Source organism: Ostrea edulis, chromosome 5 (genome assembly GCF_947568905.1).
Source record: "Ostrea edulis chromosome 5, xbOstEdul1.1, whole genome shotgun sequence".
Taxonomy (NCBI): Eukaryota; Metazoa; Mollusca; class Bivalvia; order Ostreida; family Ostreidae; genus Ostrea; species Ostrea edulis.
Genome location: NC_079168.1, coordinates 52,009,836 through 52,030,634, shown reverse-complemented (window position 1 = coordinate 52,030,634; position 20,799 = coordinate 52,009,836). Strand labels below are relative to the sequence as shown.

General features: G+C 35.4%; 1 protein-coding gene across 7 annotated transcripts in view; it reads left to right on the top strand.

Annotated features, from left to right (window-relative positions):
- Positions 1 to 7,619: 7,619 nt before the first annotated feature.
- The window catches only part of LOC125652560 (leucine-rich repeat serine/threonine-protein kinase 1-like), a 61,989-nt gene continuing 48,809 nt past the window's right edge, over positions 7,620 to 20,799 (top strand). For 5 of the 7 annotated variants that reach the window (XM_056164762.1, XM_048881874.2, XM_048881871.2 and 2 more), the window contains exons 1-2: positions 7,639 to 7,873; positions 17,739 to 17,978. In XM_056164762.1, coding sequence (XP_056020737.1) covers positions 17,757 to 17,978 — 222 coding nt within the window. In that variant the 5' untranslated portion in view covers positions 7,639 to 7,873; positions 17,739 to 17,756. Of the gene's footprint in view, positions 7,874 to 17,738; positions 17,979 to 20,799 lie in introns of all 7 variants that reach the window. The other 2 variants (XM_056164761.1, XM_048881872.2) reach the window with 2 other exon arrangements.

Below are 20,799 nucleotides of genomic sequence, written 5' to 3'. Positions count from 1 at the left end.
TCCAATGAATGAAAGATATATACATAAGTCACATATTAAATGAATTGAATGTCAAAATCTTGTTAGAGTATCAGTGACGTGTTGAACAACCTCACTGTTGTATTTAGGACCCAGGTGATCTCTGGCGGGTGTGAGCGATTGCCCCTGGAATATTTCGCCCACATGCGTTGGTACTCCAGAAGAGTAGAGGAAGCCCCTCTCTCTCTCTCTCTCTCTCTCTCTCTCTCGTAGAGTAAAATAAAAAAAATTCGCATATAGATATCAAGATTTCTCACATATAAATCAAAATTTCCGTCCGCATATAGATATCAAGATTATCGAATACAAATCAAGATTTCCGCATATGAATAACAATATCATTAGATCAAAAGTTCAACATCTGACAAAAAAATCTAAAGTCACACGGTTTTCACGAGACCACCCCTTCAAAACTAAATATGATATATATTGAAACTAACCGATTCGCAAGTAAAACATACGAGTATAAATAACACTCTGTATACCTTTTCTACTGTTTATTCAGAAATGAAAGTGAACATTAAAACGTTAAAATGTAATATTATTTGGAAGTTTTTAACTCTCACTTCAACTCACCGTGGTTATTATTATTATTCATTTATAAAGCGCAAAACTACATATACTTTCTATGCGCTGGTTGTTGTTTTTTTCCCCACTAGAGCGTGATCGATGTAGATCGATGACAGAAACGTACGGGAGTTTTTAACCCCCCCCCCTCCCCCTTCCGTGTTTGGCATTAATAAAAAGTATTAAAGAGAGCAATGATTATTAAACATAGAGACTTGAACAAGTCTATATATATCCTAGAAAAAACCAAAACTGATTTTTTTTACTGTGTTCAAATTTTTCAGAGGTCATATTCATAAGAATTGCAAGCCTTATTTCATGGGATGGTTACCTGTAAAATGCGAAACGAAATCGAAAGGAAACGAAATCTACCGAAGCAAAACGAAACCTACCGAAACGGGTACCCTTATTTCATACGACATGCCTGCTGTTGTAGGCACGTTGAAATAAATACAGTACGTATACTTTGGAGTATTCCTAAGAATTCATAATTTTTATGAATGTACACTATACACGTACAAAGATTTATTTTCAATTTTTAAACATTAAATCATGCATGTGCTTTAGTTATGATATTACAGCTTGGAAATAATGAATTTGTTTAAAATGTGACGTTGCTTTCGTGATTATATTTTGCCACAATTTATGACGTTACAAGTGTAACGTAAAGTGACACCAGTACCGTGCGCTTAGTGAGACCGAACTGTTGGGGCTAGGACCGTCAAACTTTGTGCACATACACTTTATGCGAAGTGGAGTATGCCTATTGTTTCTTGAGGTCGAAGGTCAAGGTCGTATTAGCAGGATGCAGACCGATTCGTTGGGGCAAGGACCGCTAAATTTGGTACACATAAATATTATGCCAAGTGAAAATGTTACATAGAGAGTACATGATTTATCTTGTTTTTTATGCAAAGAAAATATGTCACACCTTGATGATTGCTGATACTACTTGAAGGCAAGTTCTACAAACCATGGTGTAAGAAAAACGCCCTATATTAGCTTTTCACGGGCGTATTATGTACCGTTGGTGGAGGCAGGCTACTGACACACAAGTTGGTGGTGCAGAGGTTTCAACAGTTTCGTTTAAAGTCAGCATTTCGCAAATTCTATGGTCGTTATTACAATCTGGTTTGCCAATACAACCTATCATTGGGTCAAATGCTGTCAGACTTGTTTCATACCGATTGTTAGGCCGTTCTTGGTACACTGATTTTGACTACTGGCCTTTGGGAGGGGGCTAAAATAGGCTATGACTGCTGCCTAATCCCTTTCACTTTTTGTGAATAAAATAATTAAAAAATTAAAATTTTGAGTACTGATAACCCCGTTTACCTGATCAAGATATAGGGCTCACGGCGGGTGTGAACGGTCAACAGGGGATGCTTACTCCTTCTAGGCACCTGATCCCATTTCTGGTAAATCCGGGGGTTGTTTGCCCAACTCTCTATTTTGTATTGCTGATAGGAATTATGAGATTGATCACTGTTCATTATCTTCTTTCATTGTACAGGATAACCTCGTTGGTCTCGAAACGTTATTTCAAAACATTACAAAAACAACATTTCTCGATCTCGGACATACACGAAAATAAGATCTGTTTTATACAGGAACTCCTCCACCTACTTCATGACATTTTTGAAATTGTTGGAGAGTGTTTTCTGGTTTCTTTTTATTCCCCTTTCAAAGAAGAGGGACACATTGCTTTGCACCTGTCGGTCGGTATGTCGGCATCCCATATGTTGTCCGCTCAATATCTTGTGAACCATTCACTTGATCGTAATTTAATATTTCATATGTGGGTTGGTTATGAGTAGAAGAGGACCCCTATTGATGTTAAGGTCAAGGACATAGGAAGATACTGTCCGCTCAATATCCTGAAAACTCTTTGCTTTACATATATCAAACTTGATACACTGGTATATCCTAAGGAGTAGACGACCACAATATTGATTTTCAGGTTAAAGGTCACCGGTTGGAATGCTGTGCCATTGGCGTCTGCCCAGTATCTTTAAAACTCTTTGTTCTATAGTGTTATGGTGATGATATTTCATACAAGGACTGGACATTGGTAGTATAAGACCCCTATTGATTTTCAGGTCAAATTGTCAAACGTCACTGGGTTCAATGTATTACTCTGTACAATTAGTGTCCGCCCAATATTTTAAGAACACTTTCTTTGATAATGATGATATTTCATACAGGAGTTGGTAATTGGTAGTAGATGACCCCTATTGATTTTCAGACCAAAGGTTTCCGGGTGCAATGCAATACTCTGTACAATTTGTGTCTGCTCAGTATTTTGAGAACCCTTTGTTTGAAGTGATATCTCATACAGGGTTTGGTCATTGGTAGTAGATGATCCCCATTGAAAAATTCACCAGATGCAGATGTAGCACTCTTTACAATTGGTATCCTCCCAAGTTCAAAGGTCAGCAGGTGCCATAAAAATATTCCAAATTTAGTTATACTAATTCAGTGTAAATGAATGGGTTTGGGGGATTTGGCATAATAAAGAGTCAAGTACATAGCCGTGCGAACTGGGAGCATAGAGATCACCAAGCAAGAAATATAAAAAAAAAAAAAAAAAAAAGGGAAAAGATATGAAAAGGAGGGACGAAATACAACGCTATTTACTTAAGACGCCAGACAGATACAGATGAACACAAGCGGTAATCTCTCGAGATTTTTACGTACTTGGGTGACATTTTACCAATAAACAGTATATTTCCGGAGTCATTATTGGCGTCCTAAGATTCGAAAAAAATACCATGATAAAGTCATTTCTATTAGCTTTAAAATGCCTTGCATATCTAATTACATTACGAATTTTACGAGTTACAACTGGAATGAAATCAAACGTTATTTTGATAGGCTATATTTTTTCTGAAGTTTTCAAAAATTTGACTGAACTTCATTTGTGTTGCGCGTAATAATCAGAAAGAGTGTATCATTTTTAAAAAAAATATGCACATTGTACAAAAACCTCAGATCTGCATATATAAAAATGTATAATTGGTCCCATGCATCTATGTTTATACTGGTACAACTGATGTTAATTCAAAATAGAAAACAACTATGTAACCTGGGTAAAATTTTAAAAAGTGCTTTACTCTTACGACCTAGCCAAACTATCATCTAATATATATATATATATATATATATATATATATTTATTTATATATATATATATATATATATATATATATATATATATATATATATATATATATATATATACAACTTTTTTGTTTATACTCTGTAATTGAATATGTATTATGCTGATGAGCTGTAAGGCTTAAAGCCAATGAACAATACAATACAATATTTAAAGAACATTTTATTCAAAATGAATAGGATTGGGCAGCAGGCGCAGCCTATTTTAGCCCTCTCCCTACATCAAGGTCAGAATGGAAGTGATATATATATATATATATATATATATATATATATATGTGTGTGTGTGTGTGTGTGTGTGTGTGTGTGTGTGTGTGTGTGTGTGTGTGTGTGTGTGTGTGTGTGTATGTATGTATGTATATATATAAACATTAATCACATACACACATATATAATTAAACAAACAAACAGAATGGGGAAAACATATATACATGTATATACATAATGAAAGAGAAGAAAACAAGAGAGATGTAACAAATACAAGATCTGACAGAAAAGAGCAGTACCGGTAAAAAGAAAAAATAATAATTGCATCAATGACTAGTGTACTCAACTGTGTATAATTAGCACTTACTAGAACCTTTTAGTATCTATAATATACTTTTGAACAATTTCAAAAACTCTTTCATTGTCTTTAAAACTTCGACATTTTTTTCACCAAACAAAAGTAAATTCAGTGATAAAGGAACAGCAAGTTGCACTTCATTGATAGATGTGACTAGATCAAATCTATAATCTGCAAAGTCAGAACATTTGAATTAAAAATAAATATGAGCATTTTCAGTATAGTGACCACACATATCACAAATAGAATTATCCCGTAAGAAGTGGTCTTCAAGATCTGCATTTTGATTGCTTGCATTGTTTTTAAGTTGACAATGCAAAATAGTTCCTTTGCGTGTACCATAAACAAAGAGTTTATTAAGTTGTAAGCAATACAATTTTTTAAAACCAGTTTTAAATGATGAAAGTGACGGAAGGTTTCTAATGTGTATGGGTAGATCATAATTTAATGGTGGACGGTAGAAAGCTATTCATATAAGATGTAGTCCTAACTTGGAGAAGAATGAATTTAAGATTATCATAATTTCTTAAAGTATATGCATGTTGTGGAGGTATGTTTGGAAGCAGTAGGTCCTGTAGATATTGGGGGGGGGGGGGGGGGGGGGGGGGGTGGGGGGGGGGGGGGGGGGGGGGGGGGGGGGGGGGGGGGGGGGGGGGGGGGCAATGCCGTATACTATTTTGTAAAATAAGGTTATGTTTTTGAATTTTTCGTCGACATGATAAGGTATCCCATCCCAATTCACGATCAAGTGCTGATCTGGAAGGGCTAATCCTCAGACCAGTACTAGTAATTTATTTGTGCTCCAGAGACTCACAAGTACGTCTTCTAATAGGTTGGATTCTCTCATTGTACAGTTATCCCACACTACATTGGCATATTCCAAGACAGGGCGAATAAACTTTAACTAAGGATTGACAGTTAAGTGAATATTCTAGCATGCGCAATATGTTTAGTCGACTTAATGCTTTTCATGCATGTACGTTTAACACGTGAGTTTTCCAACCACCATCTGACTGAAAAATAATTTCTAAATGAGTATGATTATTGAAACTATTGACTACTGAAACACTAATACCAAATCTTATCATTGGATGAAGAACCTGTTTCCTTGTAAAGTCTAAATTGATCGTTTTATTTGGGTTGAAATCCATGCCCCCCCCCTTTTTTTTTTTTTTTTTTTACCATTGATGTACAGTCTCAAAGTCATTAGTTAGTGAATTTGCTGAACTAAATATCATCATCCACAATAACATAAAGGGATGTGTCATCAGCAAATAGTCTAACACGATTTTATAGATTTTCGGAGATGTCATTAATATATAGTAGGGACGAAAATGGCCCCAAGACAGATCCTTGAGGAACACCTGAATTTGTAGATCTTGGAGATGACGTAAAACCATCTAGGACTACTAGCTCTGACTTGTTTGTTAAATAATTTCCAACCCATTTTAATATTTGTTCGGACATACCATAGGCCTGTAACTTATAAAGAATACTTTGTGCCAGACTCTATCAAAGGCCTTTGAAATGTCACAAAATATAAACCTTACATCTTTGCCTTTGTTGAGATTTGAAATATTTGAATTATAGATTTCAATAAGTTGGTTTATTGTTGAATCATTTGGTTGAAACTCAGACTGAAATTTATAAATAATATCATGATCCAAAACATAGTTATAGAGATGTTTTATTATGACTCTTTCAAGTATTTTGCACAGAGATGATGTAATTGATATTGGTCTGTAGTTTCTGACATCTTGTGCAAAACCTTTGTTTTTGAAGATTGGTGTGATATTAGCCGATCTCCATGATTGGAAGTTTGGCGAGAGATAGTGACAAATTAGATAATTTTGTGAGAGGTTTATGAATGGAAGTGGCAATATTTAAAAGTATAATTGGGGATATATCATCTGGACCGGGGGGGGGGTTACTTGTATTACAATACAATGCACTTAGTATGAGAATTGAAGATAACAAGGAAATATCATTAGTAAAGGTAGCCCCACCCCCATATGACTTTGTTTTATCAGGGGTTCAAACTAGAAAAATTGTATCAATTTCCACTTACCGCGGTAAGGTATTCAATGTATAACGATCATATTTCATCTCTAGTAAATGGATGGTGGAATTTTTATAATCATGGTATCATTTTGAAGGGTACATTAAATAAAAATAATCCACCATAGAAATTCTTCAGAATCTTGATTACTGCTTGATTTAATTTACATAGAATATTACATTGAAGTCTATGGAAAGAGCATATTTTATTAAAATATTTTCCAGAGAAATATATTTTCATACAAATCTCCCGATAAAAAGTTACGCACACTTTCTCTTTAAGAAAATATGACAGAAAATTAATAATCAATTACCAAAGAAAATGTACAAGTTGACACCCTTTTAAACAATAGGAGTAAGACAGGAATAAACAGGAGTATCTATTAACATTAGAAAATCACACATTTTCGTTTAACAGCATAATAAAAAGTACAGAAATCTCAAACAACTGTTACATCATAAATATACACGAATTAATTGCGGAATGCAGGGAAACCAACATTGTATATTATACACATACAATAGAGAAAATACCAGCATGGGTTATTGCCCCTGACAACATTTTATAAAACTTGTTCACTACACCATAGACATGTCAACTACACTACAAAAGCCATAATAGATAATTTTTATCATGCTCAAAGTTTGATATATTAAAACCTGTGACGTCAAATGAGGATAGAGTTATATTAATAAAAAAAAACACCCACAAAACGAGACATGTTTTCCAGAAGATGATACATCTTTTTAGACGTTATGAGAGATATTCCTTTAAAGATATTTCTTTCACTATAAAAGTTCTCCAGATGATACACCAGGTGTGGATCCAGGGACTTTTTAAAGGGGAGGGGAGGGGTCTAACATTAAATTTGGTGTCAAAAAGGGGGAATTCCACCCTCCAAATGCGTTATTTTTGCCTTTCTGACGAAAGGGGGGAGGGGGAGGTGTTACCCCCGGACCCCCTCCCTCTGGATTCGCCAAGTGCAGTCAGTGGCGGGGTGAGAGAGAGAGAGAGAGAGAGAGAGAGAGAGAGAGAGAGAGAGAGAGAGAGAGGTGTGGGTGGATGGATGTTGATACGAGGGTTTCACCCCACCCCACCCTTTTGAATGAATATTTAACAAAAATGGGGTTTTGGGGTCTGTAACACCCCCTCCCCATTTTTGTGCAGAAAGGTACATCTTTGGTCGCACCCCCTCCTTCAAAAATGTTCTGGATCCGCCCCGTTAAATACCATTGGGTGTATTCAGTGCCTATATCGCCTTGTCAAAACAAAATAGTTCAGATGATATGACCAATAATAACGCTACGATAATGACCACGCTCACATGGAATAACCTCAACGTATTATACGATATTTATAGATCTAGTAAGTCGGTATGTATACACTGATCTGACCATAGCACTTCCTGGTTGGCATTCTTAAGTGCGGATAACATAGAAATTGCACTCCAGTCCAGACAGCGTTTTGGCAAACATGGCCGATGAGGGGTAAGTTTTAGAATTTGTGGGGATACATATAATCGATGTCATTTATACGAGTACTTTTGACAACTTCCAAGTAACCTTCGTTCAGTCACCGGGATTGTTACCCATAGGCCGCGGGTCCGCACACCTGTGTTGTATACATTTAAACTAAGCCACAATATGACTGTGTTTTGGTCTCTCACGATACGCAAGTAATAAGTATATATTTACTTTAAAAGCTCAGTCCAGATATTACGGTTTACTAGTAAGGTCAGGGAATGCAGTAGCCGAGTTTACATTTTACATTTATTTATTTGTTCCTTTTGAGCATATAAATACATAAACAGTATCGTTACATACTAGTGGGGAAAAAAATAAACTGTGTAAACTTAAAAGTTAGATAAAAACATAAAAAGTATTCTTTGATCTCTCTTTATTCTTCTAAACTCGAGTTTGAGTACTGAATTTGTTAAATATGGCGTTAGACTCGTCTTAATGGTCACAAGACGCTTTTATAGAGTTTCGAGCCTAAGCGATACATGGTTAGTAATCGATTAGAATTTCTTGCATTCATTGACTGTATTCAATATATTGAAACAGAAAAACATATTTAGTTTAATTTGGAATATGATTGAAAATGATTGTTTGCATGCTATTGGGATGCTGGAAGTGGGATGTCTTAAAGCAATGTGGCAACACTTAATGCTTTATGGAGACAATATCAGCAAACTGCACCATTTGGGACCGCCCATGATCAGGACGTCCGCATGTGATGTCATGTCTGTAAGATACGTATACACAGGCGTCACATTTGTGTAATCGCGATTCCAATCGGCTTCTTTGACCGCTAGAAGCATCCCTGGTCATGGATGGATAAGTCTTTGTGCCGTAAGTAACAGATTGTGACGTCTGTCGTCAACGTTCTACTATTCGTCCTGTTCTGCTCGGGCGTCACCGTGTTACAAGGTTAGCGTGGTGTAGGAAGCATCGTCGTTTCAATAACGGAGATTGGATGGAAGTTCTGTTTACGGACGAGATGAGATTTCATCACTATAGCAGTGATGGCTGTGTTCGGGCTTACCATCGTGCCAGAGAACGTTTCATTCACGCCTGCGTTATTCAGCGCTGCCAATATGACGGAGGGAGTGTTATGGTCTGGGGTGGAATTACTACATATGGAAGGACTCCTTTGGTGATAGTGGAGGGCAATTTAACTGGCGTATCCTGCCATTACAAGATTGTATCTCAGCACGTCATTCCTTTCAATCACAACAACCAGCGTAATGTAATTCTGCGGCAGGACAACACACAACCACACACTTATCTACAACAGCAAAACATGAATGTGCTACTCTGTCCTGCGATGTCACCGAATTTCAGGGCTTGAAGCTAACTTTTTATGTCACCAGTCCAGCCGGACTGATGGGGTATAATTTCAACCAGTCTGCAGAACAATTTACCAGTCCAACAGAGTTTTTCAGAAATAATTAAACATATTTCGTTAATGTTATTAAAATGAATTTTAACTCAGTATGCCTCAGACAATATTGTAACACTTAACTTAATTTATATTTACGAATCAGATTAATCTGATATCAACAGATCGAAGCATGCCAAATGTGTGTATAAAATTTTATAAGTATATTTTCCAAATTGATGCTTTAGAAAATTAGCCAGTCCCATCGGACTGACTAAAGCAAATGTCAGTCAGTCCGCCAGACTTTTAACCAGTCACAGACTGATGGGCATATGTTAATTTAGAGCCCTGAATTTATTGCCTAAAGAACGTGTTTGGGATGAAATGGAACAATTCGGTTATGTCAAGAGCCAAACCCCCTGCAACGTTGGACACTTTCTGTGTTAGCGCTAGCTGATCGCCACCTTGCCAATGGCGAAAGTAAATTGCATGTGGCGAGTTAATTCCATGCCCTACTTTGCATCATTCTTTATTGTGTATATGGCGGAACATTCCCCAGGTATTTCTGCATATAACCTGATCCGTTCAATGGGTCGTGGGTGTGAAGAATGCATCTATGCAAATGGCGGTCATACATGCTATTAAACTTGTGAAACTTTTTTGCACTCCCCTTATTTCCAGTGGCTGTTTGTATCAACCATAATGGGCATAATCCGTGATTTGATGTTTGAATTGAAAGATGATGCATTATATTGAATAACATAATGCAACATAATATTTTGTACATGAATCTATAAATAAAATTACTAAACTACAGTTTCTTTTTTCTGCTAGTACATGTATATTTAAATATACAGATGTGATTTTTGTATGTATACAGCACATTTTAGCATACTTGATAATTTTATACATGGTTCATAAGTTGAAATGTTTGCTGACATGTAAAAATGCTACATACACATTGTAGCATTCAAAAAGTAAATGAATTTCTTCTCCAGTTTTGTAAGAAGAACAATTTGTACAATTCTTAATTGTCTGAGAATCTCTGCAAGTAATGGTCTCAGTCTATTGGTAAATTATGCACTGATATCCACAACCTTATAAGTACTTTGCGTTGTTGACGTGATAACATTATGTTAAGTAATTTTCGAAAACAAAATTAGGTTTTGAATTATACACAGGTACATTTCAATTTGTTTATAATGTGTAGGTCTAGTACTTAATACAGGTGCAGTACCCATGACCCTGGGTTTCACTTGTTAATTAAGCATATAAGGAAGCAGGCCACACCTCCTCACTGATAACACAGCAGAGTGAATTTATTTTTAGGCAGCCACATTCTCACACTGGGGAGTATACCTCCCAACAAATGTCAACAGATATAGCATTGTACAAAAATATCCTTCATACACCCCTGACATAGAATTTTCCACCCAAATTAAATGTGTGGTCTCATCTAAACAAAATGGGGAAAACATTAATGAAACCACTGTAATTGTCCTTGAGAGAGAGAAATAAAAGGGGTTGGGAGGGGGACTATCAGATGTATCCCCAACGGTCCCCCCTATAACTGCATTCACAAAAAATGTTACCTGATATTTGGGGTCAGAGGACTAGTGCATAGTCCTGAAGATAACTTAAAATTGTGGAGGGTTATCATATATATACATGTATGTTAGCATTGTAAAAATAATACAAATACTCCCTCACCCTGTGTATTTCATATGCAATATACATTCATGCAAGTTAATATCAATGATACATCTGGTCACCATTTTAGAAATATATGTAATATATATATTTCAGATTTCAAGAAATTAAACCATGAAGTATGAATCAAGGGGTTTTTAAAATGAATTTTTATATGTTAAAATTTTACTTCAAATTTTTCTTCATATAGCAAATAATTATGATTTCAGTAAGATAACTCAAACTATTCTTACAGATTGTAAGCCTAACACCCAAGCCAACCAGATAGAAATTTAAAAGGATATAAAATTAATTTTTGTATTGGTGACATATTTCTGTTTGAGAAAGGTGATGTGTTATTTTTCCTGTAATTGTGTATAAAAAGGAAATTTGAAAATTTATGACTAGGTGTCAGCATTACTAGTCAGGTGTTCTAACCACTGAGCTATCCAGGTTAATTGATATCTATGGTCCATAAAGCCCAGACCACTAAATTCCTCCCTTCTTAATTTGGATTTGTAATATGATATAGAATTGTAAGATGCATTCAGTTGATATATGAATGATACATGTAGCTGTTATCATCTGATTGGTATTTTACTGAATTAAATGGTGGATGTTCGAACATGATCAGATTTTAGGTACCTGGCACTGAATCCCTAGCCTCTGTGGACAAGATTTACTTTTGTTTACTGTAACTAACGATGTAGCAGAATATATCCTGTACTCTCTCCTACTCCCACCCCTTCCATCCTGTGCTCTCTCTCTCTCTTACCCCACCCCTTCCATCCTGTGCTCTCTCTCTCTCTTACCCCACCCCTTCCATCCTGTGCTCTCTCTTACCTCACCCTTCCATCCTGTGGTCTCTCTCTCTCTCACTTCCACCCACCCCTTCCATCCTGTACTCTCTCTCTTACCCCACCCCTTCCATCCTGTACTCTCTCTCTTACCCCACCCCTTCTATCCTGTGCTCTCTCTTACCCCACCCCTTCCATCCTGTGCTCTCTCTCTTACCCCACCCCTTCCATCCTGTGCTCTCTCTCTCTCTCTCTCTTAACCCACCCTTTCTGTCCTGTGCTCTCTCTCTTACCCCCACCCCTTCCATCCTGTACTCTCAAACATTGTCTGATTATTCTACATTGTTTTGTATCCCCCCTTTACACTTTCCCTTTAACTCCAAAATTCACCATGTTAGAAATACATATAGCAGATATCCTAGTGTCATTTGAATACTTGAGTGTACAAAATTGTTTGTGCAAGTAAAGTGCATTGTCAATGGAGATCCCATCAATTAGTCCCATTGGACCACTGAGTCAGTGATGTGCTAGCATTATTCTCATATGTAAGAATTTGAACAAAGAACAAAGTACAATGATTATAGATATCCGCCCTCGTAAATACTAACAAAGTTAACTGTTAAGTCAATAGATTGATCAAGCAACTCCTACTAAATGTTATATGTGCACAATGAATAGAATTAATGAAAATTTCATATGTCATAGTCATTGTATTCTGTTGTGATGTCGTAAACATAAATGATTTCCCAGAATTCTCAAAATTCTACTTTCTCGATCAATCTTTTCGCCCAAAATATGAAAACACTTCATTTTGTGTTAGATCTATCATATTTAACCAATCTAAATCAAAAATATTAAATATCTACAACCAAATTCAAAATCATAAGCAAACATATCATCTTAGGGTCAACACAACATTTTTTTTTTTTACATACTAACCAAAAGACACTTTTTGGCATAGAACCACCATATTTACAAAGGTAGACTTCATACATTATAAGAAATACAAAACCAGAAATAAATATATATACATTGACATCCTCAGTAGAAACAAACAGGTAATGGACTACTTTCCAACTTTTGTAAAACATTTGATTTTTAAGCTAGGTAAAAATTGACAACAATTTACATTGCATGTCCAATGGAGCTTACTGTAGAGAAAAGTTTTGCTGAATATCAAATGTTTATGTATGTTGTTTTACTTCCCTTAAAGCATTTTTCACTAATATTATGAATTGTCACCAGCTGTAGGTGAAGTGCTATGCATGACATGACACTTACGGCCATTGCAGAGAGTTCTTTAATGTGCCATTTTACCTTGATATGTGATTTGGGACCTCTGCTTTTAAGGTCTCGTCCAAAAAACCTGTGACTCTCACTTTGAAATACCAAGTATTTGGCAATTACAGGAGCAATCATTACCTTTTTGGACATCTTAAGATTTGATGTGGCCAAGGCACGAGTGGAGCTCAATCCCACCACCTCCTGCTTGCCACAATCCCACCACTTCCCACTCGCCACAATCCCACCACCTCCCACTCGCCACAATCCCACCACCTCTCACTCACCACAATGTGAATTCTCTAACCACTGAGCCACCGTGACAGGTGGGTTCTTTACTATATCAAATATCAGATAAGAATGTAAATCACTATGGTGATAGATTTTGATTGTTTGGAAATAAATAGGATAGTAAATATTATGATGATGGATGTCTGGTTATTAAAATGATAATTGATTTAGCTACAATGTATTTAATTAGAGCCCCATTAAATTGATCATCATGGAAGTCCTATAGTGATCAGCCTGTATGTCCATGCTTGTGTCCATGTGTATGTCCATCCGTCCATGCATTGACAGGTTTCACGCCTTTTTTGGTTATCGTTGAAAATTTATACATGAACTTATTATCAATGGCCCAGTTACTGATTAAGTTTGAGTTTGGACTTTGTTGACCTTTTTTGTGCTAGCAATTTTGATACCTTGTAGGCATATACAAATTTGAAGTCCATTTTTAAAAAATTGAATGTCAAGCACCAAAAGTAATTTCCCTATCAAAAATTCTCATTTAATTTATAAATAGTATCTTTATGATGTCATTAATTTCACAAGTGGCATGTAGTTTCAAGAAGATCCAATTGATGTTATAATGTTCAAACCTCTTCCGGATGAAAAGACAAAATGAATGATTTTCAGGAAGTTACACCATGGAAAGGAAAGAGGAAACATAAATCACAGGATGACAGGAAATTGCAGAAGTACTTCAAGTTTAATTCAAATATCAATTAAAACTTGTGAAACATAAATTTTTGGAGTGAAAGTGAATTGATAATTAACATTTAAGTTTAAATATGTATATATGATATTACAAAGCTAATTGAGTATACGCCCGATATATATACATATATAATCCATATACATGTATATGTTTATGAATGTATACATACATTACTTTCGAGGTTCTGACTATACAGGGCTGGGCCAAACTTGTCATATATATAGTGTTTTAGTGTTTATGTGTAAAACATTAAAGGTATTCAATGTATCACGAAAGATTGATTGATTGATGTTTTCCACCACACTCAACAATTTTTCAGTTATATGGTGGCGCCCAGTTTTTGTTGGTGGAAGAGAGAACCCAGATACAATGTACCTGAGAAAAGACCTGTAATAACTGACCTTCCGAAAGTAAACTGGGAAACTTTCTCACTTACCGGCGTGAGCGGGATTCGAACCCGCCCCGACAGAGGTGAGAGCCTTGTGATGTTGAGCGCGATGCTCTAACCACTCGGCCACGGAGGTCCCCTATCACAAAAGAATAATGAACAATTTTGAATGATTTTAATCAAAATGAATGTTTATTGTTTTATAATAATGAAAGTGAAGTAGATCAAATTCACATGACTGGTAAATGATTAGAAGCTGACCTTTTTGCACTTGAGACTTTTGTGAAGAGTCGTCTCATGCCCTCTGTAAAAATATGAAAAATCTAATTTTCTAAAAATGTGTGTGGTAAATGATTAATTTTGTTTCTTATTTTCATAAAGAGAAAGTGTATGTAACCTATTACCAAGAGATTTGTATGAAAATATAATTTCTTTTGAAAATATTTTAATAAGATATGCTCTTTCCATAGACTTCAATGTAAAATTCTTGGTGAAATGAATCAAGCAGTAAACAAAATTTTGAAAATTCCTATGGTGGATTATTTTCATTTAATGAACTCTTCAAAACGATACCATGATTACAAAAATCCCACCATCCATTACTAGATACGAAATATGGTCGTTATACATTGAATACCATTTAAAAATAATGTGTTCTACTGAATTAAAACTAAATGGATATTGTAAAGGAACAGGTAGCCCTTTCCCAAAATTGTAAATTTCATAATCCCAGGGGTAGGTTTTGGTATGAGGGTGGGGCCAAAATGGTCATAGTGATTAAATGTCTTTCATTAATGAAAGACTTCCATAATTTTGATGATATTTGATAAAAACTAAGTGAATATTTAGGAAAAGCAGAAAAGGATGTACAAAAATCGTGAATATTGGGGCTCCTGCATTTATTCATTAGAACTACCAGGGGTAGAGGTTAATCCAAGTCAAGGACGGGTTCAGTATGGTCATATACTGTTAGAGTCCACTACATTTGATAAACTTTTTTAGCATGTACCTGGCATTTATTTTGCTCTCATCTAAAGAAACTGAACTCTAAAAACTAAATTTTAAGAGTTTCCTAATCAAGTCAATTTACTTTTTACATATTTTATAAATCTGTTATAACTTGTCTCTGCAATCGCTAATCTTTGGATAGTTGTTCTAGGGTGGGGCCAAAATGGTTATATAATATATACAATTTTTGAAAGTTTTTTATATAGATACTTGTGCTAATATTGCATAGATACTGATTGCATTTCTAAAGGCCTTTACGAAAATTTTCAAATTTTGTGACCCCATGGCAGGAATTGACTTTGGGGCAAACCCAAAATGGTTGTATTACGCAAAATGGTGGTGTTACTAACAGTGTTACATGTCATGTGTGCAATGTTTGAATATTTTATTCTTTACTAATTGAGATGATGTTGAATAAGAGCTGACTGTATATTTAGCAAGAGTGTGGAGGGCTCTACAAAAATTGTAATTTTCAAGATCCCTGGGGTAAGGGTTCTGACTATGGTGGGTTCAAATTAATCATATAGCTTTAGATAATGTACCTATATTGTATTTAGTAAAGTCTTTCATCAATATGGGCACATTCAGGGGCATTTGTTTTTTAAAAACACATTTCGTTTCATACTGGAATTTAGTTTAGATACATGCAGAACAGGAAAGTTATTGTAGACTCTCTAGCCCTTGGGGCTAGTGATTACTTTTAACTAATACTCAGGTGACCATTATAAGTCCACTCTTGTTCAAAATGTAAATCAGTCATTAATACATGATATGCTCCAATAAAAAGATGGTCTTGAAAGATTTCAATTTTTGGGTGATGTTTTTCCATCGAATTTTCCAAGTAAAGGTTTGTGAATTATGCAAACATAAAGGTGGTTTTATAGGAAAATTTTGTTGCAAATATAATGTCAAAACATTTTAAAATAGTTCATTTACAAAATTTTATAACAATTATTTTGGTATCCCATGTCCTTCTAGAATAGGGTCAGCAGTGATTTAAGATATTCTAACTTTCCTGAAAAGCCTAAGTTTAATCTGACTGCATGATACTTTGAGTTAAGGTACTTTTGACTAGAGTAGATAAGTGGTTGAAATAATCAGAAGCAATAGATAAATTCTTTTTCTTCCCATGATGTGCTGGGCTCCTTGTTGGGCATTATCAAATATATATAATACACTATACTTAAAATTATGGGAAGGCTTCCCTTAAAATCAGGATATAATCTGTTTAAAAAGTGTGCCTGCTGATTCAGGCTTTGAATGTCTTGAGGGAACTGGCTGTGACCATAAAGGATGGTAATGAGTTCCATGCCTGGATTTCTTGGAAAAAAAATACTTAAATCATAACTTGAACTTAAGTCAAAATTTGGACTTAAGTCTGAGATTTTACTCAAATTCTTACTGCTCAAATAAAAGAAGACTCAAACCTAAGTTTCAGATTTTTCTGTAGATCACTAGTCTGGCTTAGAAATCATGGTAGCATTTGAGGTGGTAGAATGGCTATAGGAACCTCAAAGCTTGTCCTTTGGTGTTGTTGAGGGTTGGTTGTAAATATCAATGAGGTCATTCACAACTTTGTACATCATGGTGGTGCACATCTTCACAAGTCAAGGGTTAGTGGGAGGTAACGAATCAATAACCCTTGACTTGTGAAGATGGGTGGCGCATGCAGTTATCTGCTGAGATTGCGCAGTATCACTTAGATGGAGATGCTGAAGCATGCAGTTATCTGCTGAGATTGCACAGTATCACTTAGATGGAGATGCTGAAGCATGCAGTTATCTGCTGAGATTGCACAGTATCACTTAGATGGAGATGCTGAAGCATGGATGTAACACTGCTCTCTCTGCTTTATATCTCCCATGATGTAGCATGCAGCCCTTTGTATTGTCGCTTTAATCTTGTTGATATGGGTCTTGTTGATGTGGTTTCATACAGGGGAGGCATACATATCCTGGGGTTTTACTATTGTCTTGTATCTGATGGAACGTGGGTGCAGCCATATAGGTTGCAGCTCAAAAAAGCAGTGACATTGTTCACTTTCCTGCTAAGCTAGTGATAGATATACCAGGAGAGTTAATTAAGCTAGCCTAGCTGCTATTATGTTGAATGCAGCCAAAATTCATTCAGGACAATAGCATATACTTCACCCCCACCCCATTCATCTTAACTTGTGTGTACCTCTAAGTGTTGTTATTGTAAATTTTATTTTTTTCCCTTGAAAATACATATGCATATCTATTTCACATTTCATATCATAAAAGCAAAATAATTAAACTCCATTAAACATTCAGGGTGATTTTCCTTGACAGCTGAAGAGAAAACTAGTAATGGAAGATGATCAGAGCAATGTCATCGAAAAACTCAAGGCAACTATACAAGGCAATGATGCTGAAACACTGAGGGAAATTCTGAAATCTTCTCCAGAAGCTGTTGGATTAATTGTAGATGGACTGCCTTTACTACACTATATCTGTAAACAGCCAGGGGCAGGAAGTGACATCGTACAGACGATAATACAGTGCAGTGATGTGAACCTGACAAGTGCCGAGGTCGGTAAATGCACAAAAAGTTACCTGTTATTTTGTCCTTCTAAATCAATGGCTCTGACTTTTAATCACTTATATAATTTTTGGGTTTTGCTCAACATGCAATGAAAATAACATGAATTCAACAAACATAACGAATATCAAATTACAAACCAAAATGTATTATAGTTCTCTGCTGGTGAAACCAGAGGGAATATTATAGCTTTCCTCTTTGTCTTTCTGGCAGTCAGTCTGTCTTAATTTTGTAATGAATAATCCAGATACTTTGGTTCGAAATAAAATCGTCAGAATAAATGAAACATCCAGCTAGCTGAATCGACCGATCTCTTAGATCTTCACCTAAGCAACCAATATACCTTTATTTTGTTGATTTCATTAATCGATGACATCATTATTTGTTTATCTAAATATTCAGCAAATCACTGTTAACATTTTGTATGTATAATTTATTTCAAAGCACTAAAAGTGAAAATACATGTATACTTTTTTTATCAGTGGCTTTTCAGAGCTTACGACTTTTTACTGTAGATAAATGTTATCTTATCTGCCCATGCTTCAATATATCAGTCTTTTTAACCAACAAATATGCTTGTAATCTTAACTACTACCGCTTTGATCTGGCGCCATATCAATTTGATGATCAAAGTTGAACAGTGCAGTTAATTTTTCATACGTTGGCATTGTACCTAACAGAGCAGTATTTTTCTCGCTATTATTCAGTTTTGAAAAGTCTGAAAACAATTAGTTGGTAATCTTTCGTTGGTAGATTTCATCTCTATACCTGACAATGTTGTATATCATCCTAATAAGCATAAGTCATGCAAGTCCCAACAGTGATGTGTCAATAGAAATAGATTGTTGGAAATTTGCGACCATTTTGTAATGATTTTCTCTTATATCCATTTGTTCACAAGCATGTGCTGATTTAACTAATATTAACTCGGCACAGCCTAGCACTTTTAATATATACTTGACATGTCAGCACAAAGATAAGTTATAAACACCTAATTAGGGAGATGTTGATATGATGCAGATAATCACTAGTATTAGACAAAATGTAATTTTCCTTAAATTGCAAATTGTCCACGACAGACACTAAATAAAAGTTACCGTTCAGATTAATGAAACAATTTTCAATGGATTTTAATGTTTTGTAGTAAGAACTGACCATCTGGATATGGAACATAAATCTGGATTTACTTTATACAAATGACTTGTAAAGATTCAGTTCCCACAAATGATAATCTGTAAGCATCTGGATTGTTGATGTCTGGATTAAATAGGCCCCCCACTGTATCTGTATGTAGAGGGTCTGGTGTAAACTTTTCACATTTTTAACATCTCAAGAATCACAGGACAATTTAAGTTTCGACCAAACTTACCACAACATATTGTTGGGTAATGTGGATCTTCACCCTTTTAAGAAAAGATAATTAAGGAATTATGAAAATGGGTGTGGTGTTTAAAAATCTTCTGAAGAACCACTGAATAAGAGATGCCAAATCTTGTATACGAGTTTCCTTTTAAAATGAATATTCAGGTTTGTTTTAATTATAAGCCTCAGGGGCCTCAATCAATAGGGGTTTAAAGTTTTATATATAAGATTGTAATGAAAAATTCTTGAAAAATCTTCTTTAAATCCACAAGGGTACACTTTGTCAGATTGATATGCAAACATCTTCATGTAGTATAGATTCAAGTTTGTCTGCATCATAATCACCAGATCCATGGTGGGGCCACAAGAGGTGTTAAGATCTTTACATATGAATGATAAAGGAAAGTTCTGAGCAAATCTTCTCAAGAATCAAAATGCAAGTAGTATAAAAAAAAACATGGATTAATACTACATAGAAAGCATGCATTGGTATATTGTATACTTATGGTTTTTCAAAGAATTTTTTTTTTTTTTAACCCCCTCTTGCTGCCCCGCCCCGGTCCTAGGGCTCATGATGTACTTACAAACTAGAAACTACATGAGGATGCTTGTATGTCAGTTTCTTTAATTGTACCCTTGTAACTTATGAGATTTTCAAAGATTTTTCCTGCACATTTCTGTACCTGATGTTGTGTAGATTCAAGCTTATTCACACATAAGTATGTAGGATAAAGTATGTAGGAAAAATCTTTGAAATTTTTCCTCCCAAGAATCAGAAGGATACAGTTAGAGTCAATTTGAAATGCATATATTATGAGAAAGCTATGAAAAGATTTGGTTCCTTCTGTTCCAAAAGGTCTTTTTAGTATCACCATTTTTGTAAGAAATAAATTTTTGTGTTTCATAGAAAAATATGATATTGCAAACTGCACACTCAAATTTTTCTCTGTACACCTTGCTGTATAAATATAATACTTTAACCAAAGGACGAGAATATTTTGCATATGAAAACCAAAACAAACCCAAGGACCATCAAACTTGGTCAGTTAATGCATCTAGGGGGGAAGGTGTGTTGCAACCCAAAAGTAGGTCACTGTGGCCTCAATTTGGAATTGCAAATGACAGTGTCACAACTTTTGACTTCGAGCTTGCAAACACAAGTGCACATCATGTACCCCTATTGGTTCTTTTTATTGGGTTTGGTTATGAAATTATGATAAACTCCATATTACTGTTTGGTTTGCCTGCAGAGACAGGGGAAGGACTTCAAGTTTGGGATCACACGATAAAAAGTCAAGGTGATATTGATATAAGCCACAGTCTTGGATGATTTTTAATATTTTTCTAGTTACCAGCTGTGATATATACTTTAGTTGTCCTGGCAATGCAACCTTGTCCTGAATACATTGTATGTGCGCATTTGGAACGTGAAAGGTGTTTTTACAGTAA